We start from the raw sequence: 17,869 nt of genomic DNA, 5'->3' as shown, positions 1-17,869 counted from the left end.
GTGTAAGGGTATGTGGAGGCAGCAGGTTGTGGGGATTGTTTGTTTCCTCAGGTGGGAACGGGAGAAGCTGCCCTCGATCTTCTAGTCCTGCAGGCCGGGGCGTCCTGGGAACCCCATTTCAGCGAGGAGGCGGCTGAGACCCAAAAAGATTGTGGACCGCCTGTCCCCCAAACTCACATTTGCTAACTTCAGCCAAACATGGACTCTGGGAGCACTCACGGAGAGAGCGGGCTCCCAGGCTGCACAGCCCTTCCAGCCCCCCTGAGGCTCTCTGCACCAAAGCCTAAGGGCATGGTCTGCAAGTGGGTGAGCCCCACCACACTCGGTGCTGCTAGCTCCTTTCTGCAGTTTAAGGAGAGGCCTAGGTCAGAGATCACAAGCACAGGAAGGATAAGGGGTGCAGAAGAGAAAACATACAGACCAACAGAAAACAAGGGCTGGCCACCAGCTTATTTTTCACGTTTCTTTATGAAATTAAATGTGGCTTCTGGCTTGGAGAAGGTATGGTGCAAGAAGGACTGTACATGCTGCTGAATTCTCATGGGCCAGAGGGATGGCTCGGCGCTCTACACCCACAAGCCAGACCCTGGCCACACTCATGGGCGCCCCGCCTCAGCAAGATGTGGGCTTCCATCCAACCCACTTGCCCACCGGCCTCTGGATGGGTGGGTCAGTCCTGGATGCTGGGCCACAGAATTCAGTCCTTATGGCTTCTCACGCTCACTTAGGGTAAGGCAATCCTTGTGTGTCACCAATAATAATACTTTTTCTCCACTGTTTGTTTGTTTGTTAGAACAACAAAACCCAAACAAAAAAACTAGAACAAGGTTCTAGAATCAACCCACAGCTATACGTGGACTGGTCACAAACCTTGACAGAAGTATGCAGCTGACTACGGTTTTGTTTTCGTTGCACTATAAACAAAGATGTCACAAGTGAAGAGGGTGTCCGGCAGCCAGGAGTGTCTAGAGAGGGACTGGGAAGCAGAGCGGCTGGGCTCTGGGCCAGACGTTTTTGTGCGCAGAATTCCTGGTTCCCACCCTCAGGGATGCAAGCTGCCTGGTACCACCAGCTGGGGGCTGGAGGCCTGCAAGGAGAATTGGAGGGCAGAGGGGCTCACAGCCTGGCTTTGCAGGTGGCTGAAGGCAGACGGTCTCCTGCCCAGAAACAACAGAAGAAGGGATGATTAGATGTCCAAAGCGGCCAGTCTCCTCATGCACGTTGGCCGGTGGGGGTGGTTCTGAGCTGTGGCCCCCAAGAGGCCCCACAAAGGTCCGGAGCGGGGCGAGAGGTTCACGTGCTGTTGAGGCTCCATCTCCAGCTGGTGTCTTCAGTGCACCAATAGTGAGAAAGAAAGCAAGAATGGGGGCATGGAACCTGGCATGTACTGGTAGCACTGAGCAACTTCCTCACTCAGCCCTGCTCGCTTCCAGTTTGTATAACAGGCAGAGGAGGGCCCGATGTGGTGGGCCTCGGGCAGGAACAGCTGGAGGCCCGCAGGCAGGGAAGGTCCAGATGGTGCTGGCGGGTGGGGCGCTGGCTCACTTGCGGAAGGGTGCCAGCCGGCTGATGCTGTGCCAGAAGGTGGATGGCTTCCGCTTGGGCTCTGCCAGCACTGAGACCTGTTGCTGGGGCAGGCTGGTGGGCAGTGCCGGGTGCTTCTGGCGTGTCAGGTAGTAGGGCCGGCAGAGGGCTGGGCAGGAGAAGACGGCAGGGGTCATAGGTGCCTGGGGAGCCAGGTGGCACAGGGCAGGGTAGCAGCCTCCACTGCAGAGAGTGGGATGGAGCCCGTCCTAAGGCTGTGCCTCAGACGCCTATGGGAAGGACCTTGCTTCCTACAGGGCTGACCACACCCAGGGGCCTGGGCTGCCACCCTCTGGCCTGCAGAGGGGATGGCTGGGACGCCAGGGGAGCTCAGGAGCCTGGAGCTTCTCCATGGCTCAGGCCTTGTGCGAGGCATTTAACGTCTGTAGGAATGGGGAGATCAGCCCCTTGCCAGAAAGCAGTCTGCCTGGGGAAGTGAGCTCTGTTACTAATGGTGCTACTGTGGGTGTCTGAGGGGATTGAGAGCACAGGTGTCAACCGCACACTGATGCAGCTTCGTCACTGATGACTCCCAGCACCAACCTTTGGGGTCAAACACCTGCAAAGGGCAGTGGGCAGCTCTGAGGACTAGGTGCTAGCTGGCTTTGCTTTGGGGATCAGAGAAGAGTCTGATCAGGGCTTGGGCCAGGCTGCCGTGCGTAGAGGTGGGACTCCACCTGCTTACCTTTGGGCTTCCCTGTGGCCTGCTGCTTGCTGGCATTCAGCATAGCCTGCTTCCTCTGTAGCTCAGTGATGGAGAAGCCTGGGAGGAGGGAGGGGCACAAATGAGACCCCGCTTCCTTGCGAGCACTTGGCTGCCTTTCCCCCACCCCCTCCTCCCCTGCCCACATTGCTCCTGTCCTGTGCTCCCCGGTACCAGTGCAGCTCTGTACCCTGCACTACCCACCATGCTTGGGGGCCCATCATGCCGGATGGGGCTCAGCCAGCCCACCTTGGCCAACCAGGCAGAGGAGATGCTCTGGTGCTTTCTCAGGCCCTCCCTACATCCTCCCCTGCCCTCCCCCATCACCCACCCTCACCTGATCCCTAGTGTGTCCAGTGTCTAGTGTTCTTTCTCTCCACTGTGGAGAGAAAGGAGGCTCTTTCCCAGACCAAGAGCCGACTTGGTCACTACAGAGTGTGATGCCAGGGGCCCACGACAAGAGAGAAATGCAGTGGGAAGATGCCCTACTCATGTGGGGGTGGGGGGAGGCTTCTGGAGGCCAGTGCCCGCCTCCCACTCCAGGGCTCTCCCAGGGCTTATACTGGAAAGGGGCTCCCCTAGGTCCCCGCACCTGAGCAGAGGGCCCCTACCCTATGGAGTGTGCATGCGTGTATGCATGTCCACGTGTGGTAGAAGCAAACGCCCCCAACAGGCTAGCAGATCCATGCCCTGGGGCTGAAACCAAGAGGTGCCCTGGAGCCTCGCCAGACCCAGAGGCTCTTGGGCTGTAAGATGTGCTGTCTTCAGTCTAAGATTGTCCTGACCTCCGGACATTGAGGGGTGAGGATGGCTGCATGGGCCCTCACACAGGAGCAAGGCTGAGCCGGGTCGCACCTGTCTCCTGGTCCAGCCGCACCTGCTCCCTCTCCCTGGTGAAGGCCTTGAGCCAGCGCTGCTTCTGCTCAGGCTTCCGGGCACACAGCAGGTGGCTCTCTCCCGTGGTGCCACAGTGCAACCGGAAGGCATTCTTGACACTCACGTGGAGGTCTCTGTCCTTCCCGTCCTCCAGATCTGCCACCTCCAGGTCATCCATGTCCACTCGGCCCTTATAGTATAACACATCCCGGCGGAGGAGGTCCTGCCAGAGATGCTGTGAGCTCCTTGTCCAGCCTGCTTGCTGGGCCCCTCCCCAGCCTCTGAACCACTCTCCTGACCATGTCCAAGGCCCTGCCTTACCCTCTGCCCTATAACTGGAAGGGCTGATGGGCTGCACACCCACCTCCCCAGCAGTGAGCTCATGAGGGCAGAGCAAACCTAGTGCGGCCCATGACTGTGCTGAACACAGGATGGAGGAGCCTTGCTCTTTCAGTTAACAGTTATTGACTGGCCTAGGAAGTCTTTAAGTCACCCATAGTCTGGTGGGGAGACAGCCAAGGAAACGGGGCCAGGGCCCACACCACACAGCAGAGAAGAGCACCAGGACCACCAGGGCTGGGCCAGAGCTAGTGGTCAAGAGGGCTTCCCGGACAGGGCTTGGTGGGCCATGTTTTGAAAAGGAGTAGAAGCTAGCAGCAAGGAGTACGCCAGGAGGCAGCTGGAGCAGAGGAGCCCAGGGTTGGGGAGGGGAAGCTGGGGTTTGCAGGGAGAGAAGAGGTAGCTTGAGAAGCAGGGGCTAGGTGAGAAAGGAGGGTGTTGTTCACTTCACTGGGCCCTGGTCAGACTCTGAGGGCTGCCCGTGGTTCCGAGGCTACTAGGCTCACTCTGCAAAGAGCCACCCTCATCCCGGCCCTAAGGGCCTAAGCAGGGAAGAGCTTGCTGCACTCAGGACCCCAGGACAGAGGGACCACTGGGGTGTGGCTCCTGTTCTCTGGGCAGCTGCTCCCAGCCCGCAGCTGCACTCCCTCCATTCCCGCTCTACCCAGCAGGGCAGGTACCTTCTTACAGTAGATGAGCTGGTGGTCAAAGAGAAAAAACATCCTCTGCTGGCTCTTGGCTTGTGGCTGTGTAACTCGAGTCAGCTCCCCCGAGTAGATGAGCTCTGAGCTCCTGGCCAGGAGGTCTTCCCCCTGGGGGCCCAAGGAGAGCTGTGAGCTCGAGGAGGCCTCCTCTGCTGGGCTCTGCATCCTGCCTCCATCTTGAGGAGGAGGGCTCCCCAGTGGCCCTGCCTGTGGCCCCCACCAGGCCAGGGTCTGCAGGGCGCAGCAGGCCATAGGGGCGCTGCTCCGGAAGCCCAAGGAAGTAGTGGGGGCCGTTGGTGGGTAGAAAGGTGGTCTGACCCACGAGCTGGTTGTCTCTGCAAAATGGGGCCCCTCAGCAGCCAGTGGCGTGAGCACTTGGAATGTAGTAATCCCTGCTGAGACGTCATGTGAGTAAAATCCACATGGAGTTTGAAGCCTTAGTATGAAATAAAGAATGTGAAATATTTCACTAATGATATTTTATGTTGATTACATGTTGAAATGATATTTTGGATATATGGAGTTAAATAAAACATTATTTTAGTTAGTTTCACCTGTTTCCTTTTCTCTTTCTTAAGATGGCTACTAGAACATGTAAGATTCCCTTTGTGGCTCACGTGATACTCCAATTGGACAGTGCTGCCCTGAGAATGATTAGACCTGGTTAGAAGTCACCTCTGAGGCTGGTCTTTTAGGGGCAGGGGAGGTCTTCCTCCCAGTTCAATGTATTTGGTACCTGAAGTCCCATCATTAGACTTCAAACTTGCAGACTAAGCCCTGCCCCCTTCCGATTGCTCCTGGAAAATGCAAGCCACAGCCAGGAGTTGGCAGCCATTCAGTTTTGGGATAAGAAAGTTTGTAGGGTCCTTGGCTAGGGCTGAGCCTCAGAACCAATCACCAGGAAAGTGAAAAAAATAACAAAAAACAAAACCCCCAAACAAAACAAAACCAACATTGCTCAGCCCCACCCCCAGGGAGTCTAATGCTGTATTTCTAGAGTGGGGCCCAGATAGGTGGGGATAGAGAGAGCAGGACAGGAATGTCACCATTCCTTCAGGCCTCAGTGTTGCCTCAGGAGGCAAGATTGGCTGATATGGAGAATATGCGAGCCAGAGAAAGGAACCAGGAGGTTCTGGGCGGTGGGTCCATTTTTGGTCATGCTGTGGCAGGCTGGGGCCCTTCTGTGGGAGTCCTGGTGGGTAACAAACTGGGGGATCTGGCCTGTCCCTTAAGGGCAGAGAAACAGCCGCTCTTGCTGGGCTGGCTGACTGCACTTTGGGAGGAGTGTGGTATTTCACACGTGCCCCACACTCTTCACCAGGAAAGAGGCCACCGGGCCTGCTCTGGGAGGCAGCGCTACGGGCCTGGAGCTCAGGGCTCTGGTGGGCCCAAGTGGAGGACCCGCTTGCCCACCACCAGCTCCTGTTTGCTAGCTCCCAGGAGCATGACTCGCTGCCTCAGCTCCCTCCTAGATTTTTCAGGGGCAAGCCCCATGGTATCTTCTGGGGTGTCAGGCCCTCACCTCCCAGTCCTCTATGGAGCTTTGCCACTGAGCAATCTTGTCAATGTTTTCCAGTCTCCGTTTCCGTTCATTGATGAGCTGGGCCACGTTCTTCATGGCATGTAAGGCAGCCTCCACGTCCTTGAAATCCCTGGGGCAGAACAGAGATGGGAGAGGGCTGCCAGACGGAGAGCAGAGATGGGCTGGGAGCCTCCTGAAGACCCCTGTGGAGCTGCTTCCCTCTGCGGCTGTGCCCATTGGCCATTTCTTCCCCTGTCAAATGCACACCCCCATCTTCTCCATACATCCCGGCACAGAGTGGAATTTAATACCCAAATATGTCCTCTTTTCCCTCATTGCAACGACAGCTCGTGAGAGCAGGGGTGGTTTTCCTCTGTGCTGTGGCTGCAGTGCCTGCAGCAGTGCCCAGCACACTAGAAGGACTCAGCAAACAGGCCGACCTGAGGCGTGTAGAGCCTCAGGCTGCCCCCTCGACCAGCAGCCTCCTACCTGTGCTGGGGGTGCGTGTACTTGAGCAGCTCAGCCAGCTGCAGAGGGTACTTGCAGATCTTCTGCACGGGGGTCAGCAAGAAGCCATCCAGGGAGATGTCGATCATCTTCTGCAACAGCCGGCAGGCCTCGAAGAAGTACACGTACTTGCTGAGCTTGGCGAGCCGGGAGAGCTCCAGGCAGGCTCGGGGGTGGTTGTTGCAGTACTCCGAGTAGATCTGGAAGTCTGCTTGCTGCGGGCAGGGCTGCAGGTTAGCGAGGCTGGCTCCTGCCCCCAGGTCCCCCAAGACCCCCGGCACATGGCAGGAGGAAGCAGGAGCCGGGCTCCAGGAACTCAGGCTCTGTCTACCTACTTCACTGGGCACAAGCTACACGGAATCTTACACCTGGGATGGGGAAGACCTCTGAACACTCAGACCTGTGCGCCTCTGTCGCCCACCACCCCGGCCTTCTCAGCAGGGCCCCCCAGAAGATACTTTGTCAGTTTTTTGGATGAGATCAATGATGCTAATAAGGAAGGGCTATCAGTCAAGGTCAAAAGGAGGTGGGTGGGGAGATTAAGAGAGATTAAATGGATGCCAGGGTCTATGCTGTGCCTCCTGGGTTGTTTTCATCCTCAGCCCAGTGTCTTGCTGCGTCTTCACCAAGTTCCGGCTTCATATCTGAAGGACAGCACCGTCACTGTATTCTACACAACGTGACAGATAGGTCCACGTTGTGCGTCTGTTGCACATGAGACTCACTGTGCCTCTTCTTTTTAAAAGCTTCATCTACCTGGAGCCAGAGAGAGACCAGGTCTGCCATCTGTCAACCTAAGACTTCATGGACTTGGGTGGGGAAGGAGAGTAACAGCAGCTGGCCGGCGGGCGGGGTCCTGTGATGGTCACACTAGGTGATGTCAATCAAGTGCCTCCTCCTGGACCTGCCCTATTTCCCCCTTCCTGCTGCTGAAAAACTGGACCCAAGTCCCACACTTACTTGGGTGCCCAGCCCCCCACCGCTCCTGCACCTGGACCGTCCACCCCTCCCTTCAGTTCTCCTCCTGCCGCTGGAGAGAGGGGCCGGCCCCTCCCAACACCCACTGGTATGGAAGGAGCCACACTGTCCTTGATGGGCTCGCTCACCCCCCCCCCCCCCCCCCCCCCCCCCCCCCCCCCCCCCGTGACTGCAAAGGAGAGGGCTAAAACCAGTGTTTTCCCCATCAGGCAAGACCAGGAGTTCATCTAGCCCAGACCAGTGAACTATGGCTAAATGCCAACTAGCATTTAGTGGAAGTAAGCACTGTAAATTCCACATATCTCAGTTTGCTCACTGAGTAAGGGACCCCAGAACTGGCTGTGAACAGCTCTGGAGTGCTCAACAGGTGGCCCAACCCATCTCCTACCTCACTGGCTGATGCCCAGGTGCCCCGCTCCAAGGGGCCTTCTCTGATTTGATTTACCCCTACAGAAACAGAGACACTTCCACAACAGTGTTGAAGGGTGAAGGCAGTGGGGCAGGTCGGGGAGTGGGGCCTGGAAGCTTCTGGGAAGAATGGCAGGCTGCCTGGGTTTCAGCTACAAGGTGGCCTTCCAAAAGAAGGCAGCTTGGGAGCCAAAAGCAAAGCAGGCTACAGTGTGTGGGCCGGGTATGGGGGGACGGCCAAGCCCCCAGGAGCTACTGCACTGTAGAGCCAGGGCAGCAGGTCCTGGGAACAGGGTCGCGGGGTGGTGGGTGCAGGGTGGGGGGCAGGGTCCCGGCGGCAGAGCGGGGACAGGGTGGGGAGTAGGGTCCCAGAGACAGGATGGGGGGTAGGGTCCCGGGGACAGAGTGGGGACAGGGTCCGAGGAGCACGGTGCGGGGTAGGCTCCCGGGGGCAGGGTGGGGGGCAGGGCTGGGGATAGGGCCCCGGGGGCAGGGCGGGGAGCGGGGTCCCGGGGTCCGGGCGGCGGGGGGCGGGGTCCGGGCGGCAGGGCGCGGGGTGGGGTCCGGCGGGCGCGCTCACGTGCTCCAGGAAGCAGGCGCCCAGCTCGCTGAGGTGCGGGCGCTCGCGGTTGACCCTCTGCTCCAGCGCCTGCACGAAGGCCCGCTGGCAGCGGTAGATGTCCTCGATGTTCCCGAAAATGGTGCGCAGCTGCTCCTCGCTGAACATGTCGGCGCGCTTGCGGCACTGCCTGATGTAGCCCTGGGCCGAGCGCGCCGTCAGCCCCGGCACCGGCCCCCCGGCCCGCGCGCGCCGGCCCGCCCGCGCGCGCCGGCCTCACCTCGCAGATGTCGCGCAGATGCTTGATGTAGTCGCGCTCGGTGCTGAGGATCTCATTGATGACGTTGGTTCGCATCTGGTCCTTGCTGCTCTGCGCCTCGGGCCCGCCGTCCTCTGCCCCGCCTGCCCCGGCCCGCGGCGCCTCGTCGTCCGCGGGGTCGTCCTGGTTCACACGCAGCTGCGGGCAACGCGCGGGGGTCAGCGCCCCCGGGGGAGGGTCATTGCCCTGGGGGGCGGGCGTCAGCGCCCTGGGGGGGGGGGGTCAGCGTCCTGGGGGGGTCGGCGCCCTCGGGGTGGGGGTGAGCGCCGGGGGGGGCGGTCAGCACCCTGGGGGGCTCAGCGCCCTCGGGGGGTGCAGTCAGCGCCCCGCAGCCGGGAACTAAAGCTAGGAGAACTCGCAGGACGCACAGGGGCCTTGGGCAGGGCGGGAAGCTCCCCTCCGCCCATCGCCCGCACAGTGCCCATCTGCACAGGGGGCCGACAGTCCGATGACCGCTGCAGCTGTCCGTTATCCCAGACTACCTGCCTCCCCCTAAGGTGCCCTTAGCATCGGCTTGTGCTGGGCACAGAGCAGATACTAACTATAGAGTTCTGAACCAGTGTTGCTCATAGGGCCCTCTAGGGGCTGTGACATAAGCGCATGAGTGATGTGGCTTTGTACTAGGAATGGCTTAGGGTGCAGAGTGGGCACCTTGTCCGGGGGTCTGGGGCAGGAGAAGCTGTGAACCCCAGGGCCTGGGATCTCTCCTCCCCACTGCCCTTGTCCTGGCTTTTCCTTGGAGACCAAAGGTCACCTCAGGTAGGATCTGGCTGATCTCTTGGGCTAAGGACTGACTTGTCCATGCCTCAGTTTCCCCCAGTGTAAGTGACGGTGCCAGCCCCTGGGCTGCTGTGAAAGCTGTAACTGAGATGACTCAAGCAGATGCTCTGCGCAGTGTTGAGGAAGAGCCTGGTAGACCGAGCTGCCTGGGCGGTGGGACTCTAATATGCAGACTCCCCTTAGAGGCAGCCACACTGCCATTCTGACCCACCATCTCTGGCCACTGAGGGCCCTGGGGCAGGGGGAGCAGGTGGCAGCTCTGCAGGGGAAGGCTGTGTCGCACCCCCAGGCTGGCCTTCCTGACACCCAGCGCCCAGCCCACAGCCTGCAGTCCCAGCACAGCTGCGAGCCGGAGGTCTGTGCCCAGTACCTCGGCCCCCAGAGTGCTTCAGGCCGGCATTTCTGAGCAGAGCCAGCTGGCTCTTTACAGGCCTAGGAGAAGCTCAGGCCGGTACCATACCCGCACGAAGCTGGCTGGGAACCAGCCCTCGCCGTCGGCGACGCGGCCCCACCACCACTCTCTGTTGGTGGCATCCATTACTTCAATGACATCCCCAGCTTTGAAGCCCAGTTCCTGGTCATCCATGGTGACATGATCCCAGAGTGCTTCAGCACAGACCACACTGCCATCGCTGATGAGCTGTGGAGAGAGCCATGAACAGCAGGTCAGTGGGGTAAGGCTGCCCTCTGGCCCTCACCCCCGGCAGCCCTGGGAAAAGGGGGTTCTGACTCACATGACAGAGGGGCAGACAGGGGCTCACTCTGGCATCCCTCTTCAGGGGGCAGTGCTATGCCCTGGGCGTGTCTAGACCGGCAGAGCTGATGATGAAGCCTGAAGTGAACGTGACCACTGGGACCCTGGTGAGCCACCAAATCTGAGGGGCGAGTATGTTGCTCACTCCCCTGCACAGGGCACACTTTCCTCCCACCCCCACTGGGCCAGTGAGGAAACCCCTGCCTGTCAGCTTCCCCCATCATCTCTGCTCTGCTCTGCGATGCTGGCACTGGGCTCCCGCAAGCTGCATTTCTGCTGTGCCAGCTGCTCCCCTCTAGGCTCTCCTCATGTGGCACTGGAGAGGACTGCAGAGCTGAGGCAAGCAGCTTGCTCCCTCCTGCTGGCTTCTTGTGGGCTGGCAGTACCTGGGAGAGGTTACCGACAAGCAACAATGCCGCTTCACCCCGGGACGGTGGTGTCCCGCCACTGCAGGAGCTAACCTGGCTTGCAGTGTTTTCTGAACACTTGCAGAACCAGTCTCATGGCGCCCCCACCCTCCTCCCCAGCACCAGCTGAGCAGCAGCCCTCCTCAGCGCTCCAGGTCCCAAGCCTATAGGATTCTCAGTTTTCATTCTTCCAACCTCCTTCCTTTCCCCCTAGCTCTAGGAGAGGTCGATTTGTCTTGTAGCTGCTCCCTCAGTACTGTTCTTGTGCGTTTGGGTATGAGCTAACTACTTGATACCAGCTAACAATTCTTTATATCAGTGTCTCTCTGCTGAACTAACTGGGATGGCTCCTTCCTCCTGGTGGTCATGGACCTCACATCAGGAGAGATGCTCCCCAGCCCCGGGAGGCAGGGAGACGGCACCGTCCCAGGCAGCCCTCACTCCCAGAGGTTCATTGCCCGTTGGGCTGACACCTGCTTTCCTGTAATGTAGGCTCAGTTTCTGCTCCATGAATGATGAATGGCTCTGGGCTCTTATGGCAGGAGGAGGGTTGGGCTGGGGGCTGTACAGGAGGTGAGGTCCATCCCCTCTCTGCTGGGACCAAGTGTTGGCTCTGATTGTCAGAGCCACGGGCTGGCTCTTCGGCAGAGCAGTCAAGGCCTCGAAGCGTCACCAGATAGGCCTTCTGCCCTGTTTCCTCCTCCAAGCGGCTTGCCCCTGCCCCCCTCACCCGTGAGTCCTCTTTTGGCTTCAGGCCGCGTGTCCTGGGTGTCCCCAGGGCACAGTGGGTGCTAATCCTCACACTGAAATGGGAACCAGAGTGGAGCCGCAGCAGGACTGCTGGCTCTCCACCTGAGTGAGTTCCAGTCACTGTCTAAGAGGCCTCCACTGTGCCCGAATGGGCGGGGAAAGGGGTAGGGCAGGCCAGCAGGCACTGGAGCCTACCCAGGCCAGGCCTTTCCTCCAAGGTAGGGCCCGAGCAAGCACATCCAGAAGCCACCAGTTCTTCCCATTTCCTGGGGGTGAAACCTGCTCCAAACCCTGATGAAATCACTCCTAGAATAACCCACAACCTGCGTGCACCTTCTCTCACAGACAGCAGACAACTGAGGTTCGGATCCAGCAGGGAACACACTTTTTGTGTGAGCTTTGTTGTTCTGATCTTGGAGAAGTAGGTGGCCTGAGACTCCCTCTCCCTGCACACCCTGACGTGCGGCTGCAAGCGCACGGTCACACGCTCGCTAATGGGATGCAGGTCTGATTTCCTGAGAAGGACTGCAGGTGGATGCTGTCATCCTCAGTTCACAGCAGCTGCACACAGAGGTCTCCCAGACAGCACAGACGCTGCCCTCACTGCTGGAGCCCTGGCCGGGAGGAAGTCATACAGACACACGCCACACACTCCAGCTTCCCACTGTTTCCCTTCCCAGGTTGTTCCCGCCTGGTATTAAGCAGCTCAGGCATCTCCCCCTGTCCCCAGGTTCCCTCAAAGGAGCGCTGAGCAAAAGCCCCTCTTGGGGGCTGGCCCCGTGGCTTGGTGGTTGAGTTAGCGTGCTCTGATACTGGTGGCCCTGGGTTCGGATCCTGGGCGTGTACCAACGCACTGCTTGTTGGGCCATGCTGAAGCCGCGTCCCACATACAGCAACTAGAAGAATGTGCAACTATGACAAACAACTATCTACTGGGGCTTTGGCAATAGGATTGGCAATAGATGTTAGCTCAGGGCTGGTCTTCCTCAGCAAAAAAAGGAGGATTGGCACGGATGTTAGCTCAGGGCTGATCTTCCTCACAAAAAAAAAAAAAAAAAAGCCCCTCTTGTCTGGCCCAGTGCTCTGCCTCTGCCCTCCTCTGCCAGCCCTGGCAGAGGGCTGGGGCTCCTACATGGGTGGTTTCTACAGAGCTGGGGGGGGGGCTCCAGGTGTGAGGCAAAGAGGCAGGGCTTCCCAGAGAGACCTCCTGACACCTGTACGGACAAGCCGGACCAGTCCTGCCCAGTCACCTGGAAGCCCGTGTTGGCGGTGGGGGAAGGTGGGTCGCCCTTGTCACTTCTTCATCCCAGCACCTTGCCAGGAACAGGAGGCACTTGATAGACACAGCTGTGAGCAACTTCCCTGATCTCCCTGTGCCTTGGTCTCCATGGAAGCCCACAGTAACAATGTCTCTACCTGGGTCCCAAAGCTCCTGTGTAGATCCACAAATGGGAGGCACTCTGAAGAGTTACAGCAATGACATTACCTGTTTCTGTGATGTTACCAAGACCAAATGCAGCTCCAAGAGGCCAGAGCCACATTCTACCTCCAGGACAGCCCAGAGGCGGCCAGGGCCCCTGCTGGGTGGGTTTCTGGGCAGAGGCCCTTCCTGGGGCTCTGTCTGAGGTCCAGTGGCAGGGAAGCCAAGACTCCCGCCCACCAGAGCTGGGTGGAGCAGGGGTCGGAGGCTCACTCTTGGCCTAGCAGGGGAGCAGAAGCTGGCTCTGAGGCATAGGGTGTGTACGCAGGGGCTGGTGGGGGAGTGTCCCAGTGGAAGGGCAAGTTCAAGACTAAGACAAGCCATGGGCAGGGGGCAGGATCCCCTCCTGTGCCCTTGAGATTTTGACAGGCCCATGGAAGCCAGGCTCCGCCTGAAAGTGCACTCTCTCCCCCCGGCATGACCGCCCACCGCCCTTCCCACCCTGCCCCATCTCCTGCCTCTCAGGTATGCAGCCCGCTGCGGGAGGATTCCAATGGGAGTCTGGGAACGTGGCTCAGCTCCCGCGAGCCCTGTGCAGCCCTGGGGTGGGGAGCGTTCAGAGTGCCCACCTGCAAGGGGGGGCGGGGGAGGTCTCTGCCCGTGGGGAGGGCACACTGACTGAGACCCGTTATTTTAAGACCTAAAATGGGAAAAGCAACTGCAGGTAATGTGCGCAGAGGCGCCCACTCATCCTCCACATACCTCTCAACCCACACGTAATGCTGCCCAGCCCGCTCACACCGAGGTCACGTGCACGCTATTTCCAGACAACCAGGGGCAGCCGCGGGCACAGCTGCATCCGCATCCTCAGTTACACACGCAAACGAGCCATTTTAGTCACACACACACACACACACGACACGGCACGGCGAACACACGGAGGAACCCCGTGGCACGTCACCACGCCCCTGAGTCATCCACAAGGCCGCACCCCGGGGGGCGCACACGCAGACCGGCCTCGCACGTGGGCTGGCAGGGGCGGGTCCGGTGCGGGCTCACCGGGCCGGGCGAGGCCAGCGGCCGCACCTCGGGTCACGACCGGCTGGGCGCGCGAGGAGCCGGATGGGCTTGTTGGGGCTGGAAGGGAAGACGCGCGGCGGCCGGGGGTGCCCACGCCGCCCACTCACCGCAGCGCGGTACCGCGGCGCCGCCCGCGGTCAGCGGAAGGCCAGCAGGAAGATCAGCACGACGTTGATGAGGACGAGGAGCGCCAGCACGGCGAAGACCACCACGCGCTGGGCGCCGGGGGGCAGGTTGCAGCGCAGCAGGGCGCGCAGGGCGCTGCCGGGGGCCGCGGGGCGGCGCCGGGACTGCGGGGCCCTCGCCATTGCGCCCGGCGCTCGGTGCAGCCCGAGACCCCGCCAGAGAAGGCGGGAGCGGGGTGGCCGGGGCGGCCGGAGCGCCCGGAGCGGGGCGGAGCCACGTGCGCCCGCCGGCCGGGGCTTCTCGCTGCCGCCCGCGACGTGCGCGCCGCGTCTCCGGCGCGAGCCCAGCACCCGCGCCCACCGCCTGGGCGGGGACGGGAGGCCCGGGAGGGGCGGGGTGGCTCGGGCGGGCGCGGCGCTCTGCCCTCGGCGCCTCCTTCGGGGGGGTCGGGGGACCCTCAAAGCCGACACAGCGGTCCTGGCCCCGGGCCGGCCAGGCGCACAGATGATCGCGGCGGCGCGCGGGATGCCGTTCGGCTTAGCAGATGCAGGCACACCAGGGCCACGGGGATGAACCAGGGGTTCTGATTCCTAGCACCAAGGGTTGCCCTTGGCCCGCATTTCCCAGATGAGTAAATGCGGCTCTGAAAGGTCTGGTAAGTTGCTCAGTGATCAAGCCACACAGAAATACAGGGATGGCGGAGCCCGGATTTGAACTGTGGACAGACTGAGGCTGACCTGCGCCGAGGTTCTCCGGGATGGCCCTGACTCAGGACTTCTTACTGACTTTCCCCGTCAGAGCAGCATTTGTTCCTTTGGGAAAGCGGCTGGCTTCTTCTGGCTTCTTCAGCCGCTACCCCCGCCACCCCATCCCCCAGTTTTACTGAGGTATAATTGACAAAAATTGTATACATTTAAGGTGTACAACTTGATGTTTTGATATACATATACATTGTAAAATGATCACCACAATCAAGCTAATTACCACATCCATCACCTCATATAGTGACCATCTTGTGTGTATGTGGTAAGAACACAAGATTTAACCTCTCAGCAGATTTAAAGTATGCACTACAGTCTTCTCAATTTTAGGCTCCATGCTGTACATTAGATCTCCAGAACTCATCCATCCTGCAGAACTAACACTTTGTACCCTTTGGCTGATATCTCCCCATTTCTCCCTCCCCCAGCCCCTGGCAACCACCATTCTACTCTCTGCTTCTGTGAGTCTGACTATTTTAGAGTCCACATATAAGTGACATCATATGGTATTTGTTTTTTTGTGTCTGGCTTATGTTACTTAGCATAACGTCCTCCAGGTTCATCCATGTTGTCACAAATGGCAGGATTTCCTTCTTTTTAAGGCTGAATAATATTCCATTGTGTATAACACACACATAAATAGCTCATCTTTACGCATTCATCTGTTGACTGACACTTAGGTGTTTCCACGTCTTGACTATTGTGAACGATGCTGCAGTGAACACGGGGGTGCAGTTATCTCCTTGGGATCCTGATTTCTTTTCCTTTGTGTATATATCCAGAAGTGGAACTGCTGGATCATATAATAGTTCTATTTTTAATTTTTTGAGGAACCTCCATACTGTTATCCATAGTGGTTGCACCAGTTTACATTCCCACCAACAGGGCACAAGGGTTCCAGTTCTCCACATCCTCACCAAACTTATCTTTTGTCTTTTTGGCAATAGCCATTCTAATAGGTGTGAGGTGGTGTCTCATTATGGTTTTGATTTATATTTCCCTGATTGTTAGTGATGTTGACCATCTTCTTTTGAGAAATGTTTATTCACGTCCTTTGCCCATTTTTCTTTTTTTGTGAGGAAGATTAGCCCTGAGCTGACATCCCATGTCAATCCTCCTCTTTTTGCTGAGGAAGACTGGCCCTGGGCTAACATCCATGCCCATCTTCCTCTATTTTATATGGGACGCCACCACAGGATGGCTCGACAAGAGGCGTGTCAGTCTGAGCCGGGATCCGAACCTTAGAACCCCGGGCCGCCGGAGTGGAGCTCGGGGACTTAACTGCTACGCCACTTGGCCGGCCCCCTGTACCCATTTTTAAATTGGATTATTTGGGGTTTTTTGCTATTTAATTGTATGAGTTACTTACATATTTTAGATACTAACCCTTTATCAGATATATGCTTTGCAATGTATTTTCCCATTCCATAGGTTGCCTGTTCACTCTGTTGTTTCCTTTGCTGCACAGAAACTTTTTAATTTGATTAAATTCCACTTGTCTATTTTTGCTTTTGCTGCCTGTGCTTTTGGTACCATATCCAAAAAATCGTTGCCCAGACCAATGTCAAGAAGCATTTTTCCTGTGTCTTCTAGTATTTTTATGGTTTCAGGTCTCGTGTTTAAGACTTCAATCCATTTTGAGTTGATTTTTGTGAATAGTGTGAGATAAGGGTCCAATCTCATTCTTCTGCATGTGGGTCTGCAGCTTGTTAAACAACCCCATGTCAGGTCCCCAGGGGTCTGCCCTGCCTCCCTGACAGAGCCTGCAGCCTTAACCTTGTCGGGCTCAAAGTTCACGTGCAGGCGTCTCTCGCTCTGTCACAGTCACCATGCCCCTCTGATGGATCAGAAGGCTGCCACTGAGGGGGCTGAGGAGACCGAAAAGCAGTTGGAAGTGGGCAGAGATTCCTAGGCTCCATGCTCAGCACTGTGAGTCCTGGGGCAGGAGGAGCCCATGGAGGGAACATTATAGAGGCTGAGTGTTCACACGTGGTGACTTTGTCTCTGCCTGCTCAGGTTTCCATGTGTGCGTGCCAGTGCTACAGGCAGTGAGTGAGTACAGATGAGGGCACCTGTGGACATCACCACCCTGCTGAAGACCCCTGGTGGATGCCAGCATGTGTGTGGGTGTGTGGGTTCCTGTGTGTGGCAGGGGAGGGCCAGGAATGTGTCCGGAGAGGCTGTCTGCCTCCCTCAGATCTGAAGGGGCAGCCTGGGCCCGTCTGTCTGCTTGGGAGGAAAGAGTCTTCAGCTCCTGCCCAGTTTTTCAGAAAATGAGGCTCAGGAGGATTGTGGGGATCAGACAGCATCAGAGGCTCCCTGCCACCCCAAAACCCAGCACTCCTCTGGTAAGACTGTGTGACATGCCCTCCAGTGGGCTGTGGCTCAGAACCCCTGACTCGGGTCAGACATTTCATTGTACCCTTGTGCCTGTGTGTCCTCAGACCCCTCATCAGGGCAGTTGCAGGAGCCCACTGGTCTGCACAGCGCCCTACCTGCTGCCGTGCTGGCTCCTGGGGCGTGTTTTAGAACTTCAGCCATGGCCCAGTTCTGGGACAAGGCCTCTGTCCCACGTGCAGCAGAGCAGCCCAGGGAGGGTTTGATGTGGCAGAAGAACCTCTGAACCTGGGCCAGGACCAAGGACTGAGAGGTGGCCTCCACCCTGCCCCAGGGGCACCCAGTCTCTAGATCCTGGTGGTCTGGGTATACAGCAGGGAAGACAGTGGCAACAGCCTTTTTTGTGTGTGTTTCATGACCAAAAACAAAGCCAGAAAAGCTTGAAAGCAAAGGCCTAGGCCCTTGGAGGTGGCACCAGGGAGTGGCCCACCCAGACTAGTTGGGTGGGTGTGCAGCTCTGCCAAGGTGGCAGGACTGACATGGAGGTAGAGGGGGACAGAGGTGTCTGGGGCAGATGAGGGCTGAGCCCCCTGCACCATGGCTTCGGGAGAGAAGAAGAAAGCCAGTGTGGATGTGCTGGCACCAGACAGCGTGCAGCCCTGGCCCTGGGGCTGTGACCACCCTGTCTCAACAGAGACTTCAGTCCCACTGTTGTCCAACAGCAGGGCGTGCACAAGGTATCTGTCGGGCTCCTCCCTGCGGCTGGGGACGGGGTGCAAGAGCCAGGTCAGGCCTGGGAACAGACATCCAGTGTCACAGGCACTGGGGAAGACAGAAACACTTGGAGAGAAGGTCAGACCAACTCCACCAAGGACCAGTCCCTAGCTGGCCTTGTGTCTGGCGGTGTCCTCTAGGTGTTCCACGAAGAGGTGCTGGGAGCCAGGCCCTCCTCTCC

The 17,869-nt window shown here is 58.5% G+C and overlaps 1 protein-coding gene across 5 annotated transcripts in view; it reads right to left on the bottom strand.

The window, feature by feature from the left end:
• Positions 1 to 1,457: 1,457 nt before the first annotated feature.
• The window catches only part of ARHGEF4 (Rho guanine nucleotide exchange factor 4), a 151,645-nt gene continuing 135,233 nt past the window's right edge, over positions 1,458 to 17,869 (bottom strand). For 2 of the 5 annotated variants that reach the window (XM_058548708.1, XM_058548709.1), the window contains 9 exons: positions 9,740 to 9,919; positions 8,461 to 8,637; positions 8,202 to 8,381; positions 6,218 to 6,450; positions 5,729 to 5,858; positions 4,183 to 4,314; positions 3,143 to 3,386; positions 2,270 to 2,347; positions 1,458 to 1,693 (listed from right to left, as the gene is read on the bottom strand). In XM_058548708.1, the coding sequence (XP_058404691.1) occupies positions 1,542 to 1,693; positions 2,270 to 2,347; positions 3,143 to 3,386; positions 4,183 to 4,314; positions 5,729 to 5,858; positions 6,218 to 6,450; positions 8,202 to 8,381; positions 8,461 to 8,637; positions 9,740 to 9,919 (1,506 nt within the window). In that variant the 3' untranslated portion in view covers positions 1,458 to 1,541. Of the gene's footprint in view, positions 1,694 to 2,269; positions 2,348 to 3,142; positions 3,387 to 4,182; positions 4,315 to 5,728; positions 5,859 to 6,217; positions 6,451 to 8,201; positions 8,382 to 8,460; positions 8,638 to 9,739; positions 9,920 to 10,013; positions 10,997 to 13,797; positions 14,065 to 17,869 lie in introns of those variants that run through there. The other 3 variants (XM_058548711.1, XM_058548710.1, XM_058548712.1) reach the window with 3 other exon arrangements.

The sequence above is a fragment of the Diceros bicornis genome, chromosome 10, assembly GCF_020826845.1.
Source record: "Diceros bicornis minor isolate mBicDic1 chromosome 10, mDicBic1.mat.cur, whole genome shotgun sequence".
Taxonomy (NCBI): Eukaryota; Metazoa; Chordata; class Mammalia; order Perissodactyla; family Rhinocerotidae; genus Diceros; species Diceros bicornis.
Note: the sequence above shows the minus strand (reverse complement) of the source record. Positions and strands in the feature narration are given on the sequence as shown.